A 12,927-nucleotide genomic window follows, 5' to 3' on the forward strand; every position below is an offset into this window, starting at 1 on the left:
CCAACCAAAGATTTGTACTTGGCCTTGGATTTTTAAGTTAAATATTTTTTTTATAAGTTGGTTTATATCAGCAGGGAAAATGTGACTGCTTTGTTCACACGTGAATATTCTTTTTTCTTTTGCTTTGACTCGATAAATAATGTTGCTTTAAATGTGATCGATTGGAGATCTAGAACTTTGCGTTGCTTGATTAGTCAACCAAACCAGAAATACCTCACCTTACTGACGCGCGTGACACAATCAGCCTGAAAACCTGAGAGAAATGTTCGTTTCTCATCAGTGTGTGGATTATTTATGCATCCCCGACCTTCACTTAATTCATCTTGCTCTCCATGAGTACACAATAAAACTTAAACACAGACGCTAAAAAACAGGGTTTGACAAAGAATCTCTAAACTTCTGACTTGTAAGCTGCAATTTTAATCATTTTCGCTGCGAACTGAAGAAGTGCTGCACAAAATGAAACATTCAATATGCATATGATCTTAATGTAATATATATATATATATGAGATAATCTTCATAAATACTGTTTTTTAAAAACTAAAATTTGCAGTCATAATTTTTTGAGCAGCTGCAATAAAATGTTCAAGACTTTAGATGCAACAAACCGCCAGTAAACTGTAATGGCTTTATGTTGGAATAAAATAAAAATAAAAATCTAATTAAATGCATCCATTCTGTTTTTCGGTTTTATTAATCATCTGTCCGGTTTGAAAGGTTCTACAAAAACTATATGCTAATTTTAGGTTATATTAATATCAAACAAATCCAAAGCCAATCACTTCATCATTCCCAGAAAAAAAAAAAAAAAAAGGAAGGAATAAATTCTTAATCTCCATATTCAGAGCACATGTTCCTTTGATTTGCACATCCCATCTCGGTCATTCCTGAACTCGGTGGGGAGCAGCTGAGAAGTAAAGAACCGCCTGAAGAAGTTACTCCTGCAGCACAGTTTGTGGTATTTATGAATAAGCACCACCAGTTTCTGATCTGAGGTCAGGACACTCTGATGTGGGATTTTACTGATAGATTGTTTTAAAAAAAACTGGCTAAACTGGTTGCAGGGCCTCTTTTGTTTCTCTGAGGAAGTTTTCTTCGAAGCTGCAGAATCTATTTTCCTGACTCCTTGTGCTGAGTCAAACTTCTCCCTCTGAACAGTTTGGAAAGCGGTGAAATGAGGAGCACAGGACGCAGCATTCAGCTGTGAAGGCTGGGCTGAACGCTGTCCATGGTGCTGAAACCCCACGCCCTGCTGCCCCCCCCACATCCACTGTGCTCCGAGAGCTCCTGTTCTCTGACACTCTGCACATTCCCGGCGACGCCACCGTCCCTCAAGGCGAAAAAAGCAACGACTTTTAGCAGAGACTGACTTATTTTAATGTGGCTTTTACATTAAAGACAGCAAAGCGTCTGACACAGGCTGTTGCTGTTGGGTTCACTTGCACAGACAATGAAAGTGGAGAAAATAAAAGACTCGAGCAGCAGAAGCAGCGGGGGAGGATCTGCTCGAGTCTCATGCATTTTGTGTGATCGTGCAAAGACAACGCGCTCGCATGAAAACATTCAGACACTTGCAGAAAACGTTTGCTTTTTCCTCGGAGCGGAGCGGAAACCGGCTTCTCTGAACTCTGTTTGGGATATTTTTGAACATCAAATCAACAAGTCTTTGACCTCGGAGGCTGGAGTCTCTTTCAACCAGATGATTTGTTCAAACTTGAACTGAGTGGAAATAAAATGAATCATAAAACAAAACAGCCTTTCTGTTGCGGATAGAGAGTATTAAGTAAATATTCTAAAACCAGCAGTTGAACCTCTAAATTACAGCACAAATACATCTGAATTACTGTTCTGAATGCTCCCTCGCAGTGATTTTACCCCATGCGATTAGGCTGCCTGAGTTTTTAATCTAAAAGTATTGTAGAAACTCATAAAAACGTTGTTTTATATATAAAATAAAGCTCTGTACATGTCGGTGACAGACAAAAAATAAAAGTAGTTTGAAGTCCACTCCAAAATGCACAAACCACTTGAAAAATCTCCTACTCAAATGGAATGAAATGCAGTTCTCGAACCCTTTGGAGGAAATCTAAAAGCTTATTCTTTCTGTAAAGGTAACACTCTGAGTTTTTTACTTCAGCAGCGGTAAATATTGTAACTGTAACTAGTTAATGAAGTTGAAGCACACAACAATCAAAAGGACTTTTTCTCACCTAAAAAAACAATTTAATGATTGATTTATAACGGGAAGGAGGTATGGACTGGCAATTAAATGAGGCTATAGCAACATATATTAGCTATTACCAGTTCAAATCTGGTCATAACAACCAAAAGAATTATTCTGGACATCATTTTATGAGAGTATGTCCATGCGTTTGTCTTAGTGTCCACATGGAGTCCAGCATGTCCCCACATTTAGACATCATAAAGCTGTAACTCCAGAATGCTTCTACATACAGTCATCAGTGAGGGCTCTAATAAAAGGTAAGCACTACAGGAATCATATCCTATAACCAGATTTACTGTCAGCATGATTTAGATACAGTAATTTATGAATAAACAGTAAGGAGGCGCACAGCAATACGCAAGCAACATACGCAGCTGAAAACACATCAAAAAGCGCATGATTTCCTTTTCCCCAAAGTCTTTGCATCTAAATGAACAAACAGCAGCAGTTTATAAAAAAATTTCACTTATATTTGAAGTATGTTCTCATATATGACCCAAATCATAGTCTACCCTGTCCGAGATGCTCCCAGAGATGATTCGCTGCTCGTCTTTATCCGTTTCCTCGTCGTAAAAATCCCTCTTCCTTCTCCAACACCACTCAGCCACCTTGTAAAAGCTATTGCCATCTTGTAGTTGAAAATAACTTGCAAAACAAGGTATTTATTGCCTTTAAAAAAGAGAGAACATGCATGTTGATGCAGGCTGAAAAATAATTTTACAGTTTGTTTCCCCATTTCCATTTTAGATTTTCCCTGCAAACGTTGTAGATCCACGTGGCAGGAATTTGATTGGCTGTACGTCAGTAGCGTGAGAACAGGTGTCAAAGCTGACGGGTCAGAACTGTATACGGAGGTCTCCCGTCAGGACACACGACTCTCAGTCGATATTACTGGCTCTGGAGAGACCATAAATCAACCCAATTGGTCCAAACAGGTGTCAATCAAAAGAGGAGGGCCTACATTGCCATTTAGACTTCCTGATATTTAAATTAGAAGCACCTGGTAAAGCGTAGCAGCTTTTTGAAGCAGAACTTTGAAGCCCACCTGTGGACCATTGTGACGCTTTTTTAATTAATTCATGACATATTTTGTTGGCAGACAAACACCTTAAAATGACAGAGGCCAAAACTGAGGAAAAATTCAAATACAAATAGACACAAATATGGATATTTACTTTGCAGTGTTGTAGAAAACACATGCTAGCAGCAACAGTGTAGCCATTAGTCTGATTTGTATATTATAGAGCAGATCTTGCTAACTACCGAGATAAAAACAGGTTGTAGATTTGAAACACATGTACCATGTTTTTATTTCTGTATCTTCAGCTCAACAGGATGTAATGATGTGTAAAACGACCTCTTGAAAACTCACTTGCTTTATTGTCTTTTCTACCCCGTTTGACTGATGTTAAATCAACACACACCGATTCCTTCTCTAATAGCCCTTGTGTTTTCCCTTTTCAGAAAAATCCCTGGGGGCAAACACACGCACACGCACACACACACCGACGCTAGCACCTGCGCTGACACACAGGCACGATGCAGGAGTCAGAGCCCACGGTGTGCCAGCTGCAGCCCAACATCATCTCAGTGCGTCTTTTCAAGAGGAAGGTTGGTGGTCTGGGCTTCCTGGTGAAGCAGAGGGTGTCCAAGCCCCCTGTCATTGTGTCAGACCTGATTCGTGGCGGAGCAGCAGAAGAGTGCGGCCTGGTGCAGGTGGGCGACATCGTGCTGGCTGTCAACAACAAGCCCCTGGTGGACCTGTCTTATGAACGGGCTCTGGAGACGCTGAAGAACGTGTCGCCGGAGAGTCACGCCGTGCTCATCCTGCGTGGGCCCGAGGGATACACCACCCACCTGGAAACCACCATCACCCGAGACGGGCGTCAGCGCACGGTGAGGGTCACACGGCCCACCTTCCCTCTCTCGAAATCCTATGATCAGTGGTCCCCTCTGAGCGCACAAAGCCCAGGGCAGCAGCAGGTCAACAAGGAGGCCCAGCTCAGGGCCATTGAGAACCTCTCCTCTCCCTCCATCACCCAGACCCTCCTGCAGAGAGGAGGCGTGCAGGGTCAGGACGGGGACCGCAGTGCCCTCCTGTTCAACGGGCTGGAAGAGAACAACGACCTGCTCAAGGAGATCGAACCAGTGCTGCGTCTGATCAAGAACAGCAAGAAGGAGATCAATGGAGAAGGCCAGCACAACGGTGCAAGGAGAGATGAGGAGATTCAAGTAGGAAGGTAATCTATGCCTCAGCAGTCCTTTACCTGTCTTTGTCCTCGACCCCCACTGCAGTGAACGCTGCAGATAGAATTTAAATCAAGACCCTCAAAAGTAAAGTTACTGGTTTATAGAAAAACTTGCACCTAATTCAGTTACTGAAAGAATTCCTGCTCAGTTCTCCACCCTGTGCTCTCTGAACAACCAGACACATCGTGACATCTGTGTTGCATTAGCTCTTACACACACACTGTCATTACCATGACTCAGTGTACAGTAGTGAATAATTGCCGTCTGCATGCTGGCCTCAAGAAAACCTCACTTAAAAGGATATTATTTGCAACATTAGGCAGCTGCGGTTCTTAAATGATTAGAACAGCAGCGAGGACTGGGTTAAATGTCTTACAACAAATGAGCAGTTTTCACACACTTATGATCGCTGTCATATTCGTTAATAATTTCATCAAGATCCATTTTTTAAAGACTGATACATGTCGTGCTTACTGTAGATTATTTGTCTAAGTATTCATCTGGAAGATTCTCGGTGAGAAGCAATACTTCATTGTTGCTTTGGTCTATAAATGGTCGACACAGGGTTCTGTTGTTATTGGCGTCTCCGTTATCTACCGTTGTCCTCCCACGACCAATTGAAATCAGATTGAGGCTACACTCTGCTTGGATCAATATCTCATTCTCGGCTCACCCAGGCACATCCTTGTCTCTTTCATAAATATGCTTTTGAGTGATTCATTGCTTTCCAGGGATGCACAAAACAAGGAAGGCTTGCTCAAGTGGTAACACTTTAGTGCAGGTTGTGGTATGTTTGCCTGTGGTGTGTTGTGGAATTAGAAAAAAATCATCAGTCCAAGCTCTGATGTCTTCTGAGGTTCATTGCATGTGAAGGATCTTATTTAGGGGAGTTGAGCAAGTTTGCATTGCTGTCGTATTGATACAAACGTTGTTACCGTGATTTACAGTGTAAAATGTTTTTTTGGAGGCCTACAGAACAACAAATAGGTTTTCAAAATAAAAGTTTAATGTTTGCACAACACATTTTTTCTTATTCTATTTGTGTTGTTGCATTGATTTTCAAATACCTCAGCCTTTCAGTAGCCATTATTATGTTGTGTGTGATGTCATACACACTGCTGATTTGCATTGAAATATTAAAACAATCAATGATGTATGATGGGAGATGTTAGTATGGGTGTGGAAAAGAATTATGAGTGATAAAAGGACTGGACCACAAACACACCTAGAATTGCAATTGCTTATAAATGACACCAGTTAGTCGTACTCTGGACTTCCTGTAAAGTTATGTCAGTGTTGTTGTTTTTGCAAACAAAACATTAGAACTTACATCAAAATTCATAATAATCCAGATAAAATAATCCAACAAAGTTAAGTCAGGTCATCTGGATGGTTTCTTTGTGTTGAAACAATTCATCTTTCATCCAAAGGACTTCATCAGTCCGATGAGCTGCAACAAACTCAGTCCTATAAGAAGCACACTCGCATAGTGGGTCAACCAGTTTGATGGTGCTCAAATGATTTCTGGAGTCCGCCCTCTCCCCCGTCGACTCATCGGAGGCAGCCAAAGTTGTTCAAAACATCAAAGACCTCAGAAATATTTAAAAAATGGAACTTACAGTTTTTTAATGTAAATGTAGACTCTACTACTGTTAAGACCTGCACACGTCTTATGCAACTGGACTCACTACACACGAGTGGATTTGAAATGCGCGAGATTAATCAAGTTTTTACTTAAAATTGTGATGTCTGTGCTTCTGTTTTCTTTCATTTTTCCTAGTCTGATGTCTGAATCTATATCTTAGATCGTTATTTATGGTTTATTTTTACACTTTATATCTTTGCTATTTTGGGTGTAAATGGGACCCTGAGTACACGGTTTTGTTCCACCTCATGTAGCACATGTGATGAACTTGAACTTGAAACTCCAAATCCCTAGTTGTCATCAAACGCAACCAAAGGTGCGTGACAGTTTTTCTTTAGTTCCACAACTCAAACTATATATAAGGCTCACAAATAAAGTATTTGTACATTTTTTGTACTCGTCTGCTTTTTTAATTACCGTATATATGTTGAACTAAATTTGACCCCTCCCACATTTTTTATTCTACCACAAAAGAAGTGCAATTAAGCTGATTTTTTTATTATTTAAATAACTTCGCATTAAGGTTTACTTATAAGCAGTAAATCATAAAGTCTACGTTCAAGTTCACAGCACAGACTTCTTTTTTTAGTCCATTGGAAGCCCCGCCCTCTGTTTGAAAACAGGCCAAGCACATAATTTTGTAATAACAAAACAAACAAACAAACAAACAAACAAACAAAAAAACTTTGTCATTTTAACCAACACTTTTAAATAAGACTGCAAACCAAACAGTCAACATAAAAAGTTTAGTTGTTTTTTTGTTTCAAAGCATGCATATATGACCAAATTCTATTTGTGGATCCGCCTACTTTTCAAACAGCAAAACAAGATGGCCTCCACAGGGACACACCCAACAGGTGACGCCTGAAGTGGATTTTTCTATATTAAACAACAAATCTTTCTCCGTTTGCTCCACACGGTTCAGTTTCTCCATTTCTTTTGACTCTGCAAAGCAAGTAATTTCAAAACAACACAATGAAATGATGTGCTTATGATCCATTTTCCTACACAAGAAGCTTTAAGAAGCAGCCAAGGTGGACGCTCGTGATTCCTAACAGTCGGCATGAATATGCTCTTGCAAATTGTGGCAAAAAAAAAGAGATCCAATATGACAGGGAGTGTGAAAGGGAGAAATGATGCCTGGAAGGATTTACAATTTGCATAGACACGTGCTCACAGAGATGGAGGTGGGGAGGGGTGTGTGAAAGAAAGTAGGAGGTGAAATGTGTGTGGGTGTTTTCCATTGCAGGGATACAATCTTCAACTGTGACATGAGTTTGTGTTTGTTTGCCACAGAAACAGCTCATGGATCTCTCCTCCCCCTTTTTATTCAATATCTTAATATATTATTTGTGACTAATATTGTGCACTGTTCTATATTAAATAACTTTCGTCTTACTTTGTTAGCTGGATTCACCATAACGCCTGTTTTAAATGTGATTAAAGACATGACTTTGAACAGTTTTGGCTAAAGTGTCCAAAGAGATACAGTCATTCTTGCTGCAGCACCAACATGCACCCGTTAAATCTTGAACAGAAAATTATTCGTGGGTGTGCAGATCCTTTAAACATCTTGCAGGGTTTCCTTATCCAGCAGCATAATGTAGCACACACAGCTCTTTACAAAAACTGAAGGACAAAGGTTTGTTTGCTCTGTGAGTTTTTCTGAAGTTTTAAATTGTAAAAGAAACAGGAAATTTTATGAAAACCTGACGTGAACTTGTTTGTGACTTCCAGGGATAATGAGAAAGTGCGGGACAACAAAATGGTGGCCGACCACAACGCTGACACAGATGAGGTAAAAATCACAAAAACTAAACAAAAAAAAAAATTAGAGCATAAAATATGTATGAATCTTTTCCCGTGTAGCTCATCAACCTTGTTTAATGATGTACACTGTAGGTGTATTTTCTGCTTAGCTGAACATTCTATCCACCCACTAAAGCTTTTGATACTGTAGACCATGACATCTTATGCCATAAGCTCTCAGTCATTGGTTTCTCAGATCACGCTATGGGTTGGTTTTCTAATTATCTCTCAGATAATATACAATGGTACTTTTTCCAGTTATTTAACTGTCAACAATGGTGTACCACAAGGCTCGGTCTTAGGAACCACTCTCTTTACAATCTGTGTAAGTAATGTAGGCCAGTTCATTCCTGGTGCAGCCTTATATTTCTATACCGACGATACAGTTGTTTATTGTCGAGCTAAACCAGGTGCTAAGGATTTCCAGCTCTTACAGTCTGAATTCGACATCATCCAGTCAGATTTGTTCCATCTCAAACTAGTGCTAAATGCTGATAAAACCAAAGGGATGTTGTTTTCAAACAGGAAGTTGGTACCAGCAGTTCTTCCTTCTATCTTATCTATGAATGGTGTTCCTATTGATTTTGTTGATTCTTACAAATAGTTGGGGATCTTGGTCGATGCACATCTCTCTTTTAAGCCTCGTGTTTAAAACTTGATAACCGTTACTTTCCTTCCCTCCATTGACTACGGTGACATTATTTACATGAATGCTCCAGCAAGCCCCTTGCAGATGTTGGTTGCTATCTATCGTGGTGCGTTAAGATTCATAACTTGTTGTAACATACCCATCACTGCACTCTATTCACTGGTTAACTGGACATCATTAACTTCACGCAGACTCTCTCACTGGTACATTTTCATCTTTAAATCACTTCTTGGTCTGCTGCCTTCATACATCTCCTCCTACATGTCACTGTGTGAGTGCAGCTACAGCGTGCGCTCTCAGGACATCATTACCTGCAGTGCCCCCTCAGTGCAGACTGAATTCGGCAAAAGGGCCTTCTACTCTGCTGGAACACCTTGAAAAAAGATCTGAAGCTGTCGACTTTGACCTCTCTAAGGGATTTTAAACTGTTATGTTCAATGCAAAAATTATGCAGACCTCTTCCTGTTATTAATATTTTACCCCGTTTCATAATGTAGCTCGTTTTATTTATATCACTACTTTGATTTACTTTTCATTTTACATGCTTTTTATGACTGTTTATTGTTGTGTGTACCTCATCGGCTTTTTTTTTTTTTTTTTTTTTTTTTTTTTTTTAAACAGGTCTCTCTTGAAAGTGAATCATTGAGACTAACCTGTATAAATAAAGTTTGAATGAATTAATGCATGTTGCAGCTTTGCACGTTGACTCTTTGCTTAGCATCTTATCACCTCAGCTTTAAATCCTTCCGGTCTCAAGGAGGTAGATGTTGCTTGATTTTGGTCACAGGTCTGAGTGTCTGCACCGTGTCAAAATCTGCACATGCTCTGCATCATCCATCCACTTCTGACATTGCTTGAAGGCTTGATAAATGAATCCGGATGGGGTGAAATAATCCTAGAAGGCCTAATGAATGCATGCAGCTGCTTATCCCATTCTCTCCATCTAATGTGGCCCCACTCATCTGGATCCAGCCTCTCAGACCTGCACAGAAGAACGAGCTGCATAGAATATTTGTTACATGAGTTAAAAAAGAGGGAGGGAGAGATTGAGGTGACGCATGTTTTGGGTCAGTTCAAGCAGATTTGTTCTGTTGCTGTGGGCCTAGCCCTAGACCAGAAGAGGCTTCCCGCTTGTTAAAAGGTGTGTTAAAAGTGTCAGAACTGTATAAAAACACACGCTGCAAAGATTTCCTCTGCAGGTTTGTTGACTGACACTAATTCCAGCTTTGATCACGTAGAGTCAGGTGGTACGTCAGGCAAATTGCAAAACGTTTCCAGATAATGTCATCTGAATTTCATCAGGAACATGAATTTCAGGCACTTGGATGATCTGGGCATTATTTTCTTTTACTCTGTGGAAAGGCTTGTCCATGTTGCTGCAACCTGAGCAGACACACTGCAAAGGAACTGTGACGGACTGTTCAGGAAAATTTCACCTGCTGCTGTCTTCACTAACAGTCTGATGATGACACAGAAGCAGAAAATAGGCCTCAGGTCATATTTTGCTTCATGCCAACATCAACACTGAATAGTGTTCGTTGTCAAACCATTTAAAATCTACTGTATTTTTTGGACTATAAGACGCATTAAGCGAAACAAAACAGTCAGATAAGTCAAACTTTATTCAACTCATTCACAATAACCACATAAAATCAGTTTGAGGTCAGTAATCAATCAACCTTTATTTATACAGGTAAATCCCATTGAGCCTCGAGGACTCATTTACAAGAGAGACCTGATCCAACCAGAATTAATACATAAGGCTCACTGTCGATTTTTGAGAAAATTAAAGGATTTTAAGTGCGCCTTATAGTCCAGAAAATACGGTACTTGACTACAGATCTATATCAATATTTTACAAATGGCGTCTCTGTTCCCTCCACCTGTCAGTTTCATTTACCTTTCATTATCTGGATTTTGTTCATCTACCCCCATCCTGCTCTCAATCATCTCAGTTTCCCATCAGAAGTTTTAATTGATGGGTGCAGGAGGAATTTTACTGTACAACCCGTTTGCTGGGAAGACTTTGGTAATTACATTTCATTATGCAATTATCTTCGTCAGATTAGCTTCTGTTATATTCAGTTCTTGCAGAATAAATCCTTCTTTTTTTAACATTGGTACATTTTTTCCTGACACTGATGTCTTTTGGTTTGCATGTGCATGAATTAACAGTTTAAACAGACGTCAGACACACCGTCAAGCCGTTTCCGTAAAAAAAAAAAAAAAAAGTGAGGTCACGGTTTTTATTGCACTAGTCTGTACGAAGGCTTATACAAACTAATGCAATATGCTTAATTGATTTATTATAGATTTTTAAGTTAGTGCAGGACATTTTCTTTTACCTGACCAAAAAAAAATCAAAAATCAAAATTGAAATGTGATTATTTAATGATCTTGTGTTTGTGACGCTTTTGTTGGTTGAATTGATTTGTTCTGTTCAGTTTTGTAAATAGATCAAAACCAATACCACTCTTTGAATGCTTGGAGTCGCATGGTGGAACAGTCACTGTTGTGTTGCACCACAAAGGTCGTGAGTTCAACTCCTGGCTGGGACGTTTCTGCTTGGCCCTAAATTGACCACAGCTGCTCACTGGTGCCCATATCCAGTAGTCACTGTGTGTGAGGCGGGGACACCCTGGACAGGTCTCCAGTCCATCACATGGACACACAGAGACAAATTAGACAAACAACCATTCACTCTCTCACTCACACCTAGGGACAATTTAGAGTTACCAATCAGCCTAACATGCATGTTTTTGGTCTGTGGGAGGAAACTGGAGTACCTGGAGAAAACCCACGCATGCACGGAGAGAACATGCAAACTCCACCCAGAATGGCTCCCCCGACCGGGAATCGATCCGGCGACCTTCTCGCTGAGAGGCAACAGCTCTACGAACTGTGACACCGTGGGGTGCAACATCTATTCATTAAAAATGTTTGATGACAAAGATCCAAGAGTCACTTTGCCTGAAAGCTTATTGATGAGGGTGAGGAAACTTTGCAACAATTCAGTCAACAAAAGTCAGGCCAAGGTTATATTTCATTAGCTGCATGGCCCTAAAATGATGTTTTAAAAACACAAAAGTTAAAATCTTACCTGATTTCATTTTGTTTTGTTGTTTTTATTTTAGGCCTTAAAACTTGAAAAGGTGAACAATGCAGTCGAGTCGATGTCATTTGAGCCAAGTCATAAGACTTGGTGGGTCGTTCTTGATTTTACCCTCAAGCAAATTGTATTACTAGATCATTGTAGAGGATGTTTGTCTTATCTTGTTTCAATGAGCAAAAACTGTTAGTCAGTTTTCATTACAAAATGCTAAGAACAAACAAAACAAAAATGTTGTTTTGGAATTTTATTTTCATTATTTTGGCCTTGAACAAAAAATAAGCTGGTTCTTTTTTTTTTTATTATTAAAAAAATATTTCCCAGATTCTAAATGTGTTCTATTGTATCATTTAATAAAATAAAATAAAAAACAATGTTTTGAAAAAGAAAGGGGGAAAAAAAAAAGTTTTTGTGCCATTTAAAACATGCAGGAGTGCCAACATACATATTTTTAAAAGTACACTGCCCTTCAGAAGTCGTGTAAAAATAATTTTCCAGCATTAACGAAAGTATCTTTTTTTTTTTAATGTAAATGCCAAAGTTGTTCTCCAGTCAAACAGAAAGCCATATGTTTTTACGCACGCCAAACTTCATATTTCTTCACATCCGACTCTTTTTGTTTGCATCAAATGTCTTTATGGTACAATGATCTTGCTCACAGCTTTCATAACAATCCTGAGCAACACGGTGGGCTTTTCTGCCATTTGAACATAAATACACGAGAAATAAAATCTTTATTTTTGTGTGTAAAATCACATTCAGTCGAAAAACCCTCGATTCCAGCCAGAGAACACCGTTGGTATTCTCTGCAGCGCGCACGATGATTGTGTTCCTGTTGTTCACAAGCTGTTCCACAGTGTAATTAACAATGCTGAGGGAGATTATGAAAAAGCTTCCAAAGTGTGCCATTGATTACTCTGATCTCTGACAATCACTCGCTGCTTTTCCCAAGAAACATTTACGGTGAGCTATGGGGTTAAATTGCAGTCATTGATCAGTCAATAGCTACTTACTGAGAACCCCAGGAACAAACGTTGGCTTACCTTCAAACCTACTGTTCAGAGCTGATTGCTTTTATCTTGGAGTGAAAAATGAAACAGAAACGGAGCGATGGCTCCTGTTATGTTTCCGGTTTCCTAAGTTTGTGTGAGGAAAAAGTTAAGCAGAAGGACTTTGCTTTCCCGTGAGAAGCCGTGCACCAAGATGAAAGCAAACTAAAAAGCTTCCAGATGACGTTTG

The 12,927-nt window shown here is 39.7% G+C and overlaps 1 protein-coding gene across 1 annotated transcript in view; it reads left to right on the plus strand.

The window, feature by feature from the left end:
• Positions 1 to 3,737: 3,737 nt before the first annotated feature.
• The window catches only part of nos1 (nitric oxide synthase 1 (neuronal)), a 43,883-nt gene continuing 34,693 nt past the window's right edge, over positions 3,738 to 12,927 (plus strand). The window contains exons 1-2 of the mRNA XM_037680214.1: positions 3,738 to 4,466; positions 7,859 to 7,919. Coding sequence (XP_037536142.1) covers positions 3,766 to 4,466; positions 7,859 to 7,919 — 762 coding nt within the window. The 5' untranslated portion in view covers positions 3,738 to 3,765. The remainder of the gene's footprint in view (positions 4,467 to 7,858; positions 7,920 to 12,927) is intronic.

This window comes from Nematolebias whitei, chromosome 8 (genome assembly GCF_014905685.2).
Source record: "Nematolebias whitei isolate Nwh7 chromosome 8, NemWhi1, whole genome shotgun sequence".
Lineage (NCBI taxonomy): Eukaryota > Metazoa > Chordata > Actinopteri > Cyprinodontiformes > Rivulidae > Nematolebias > Nematolebias whitei.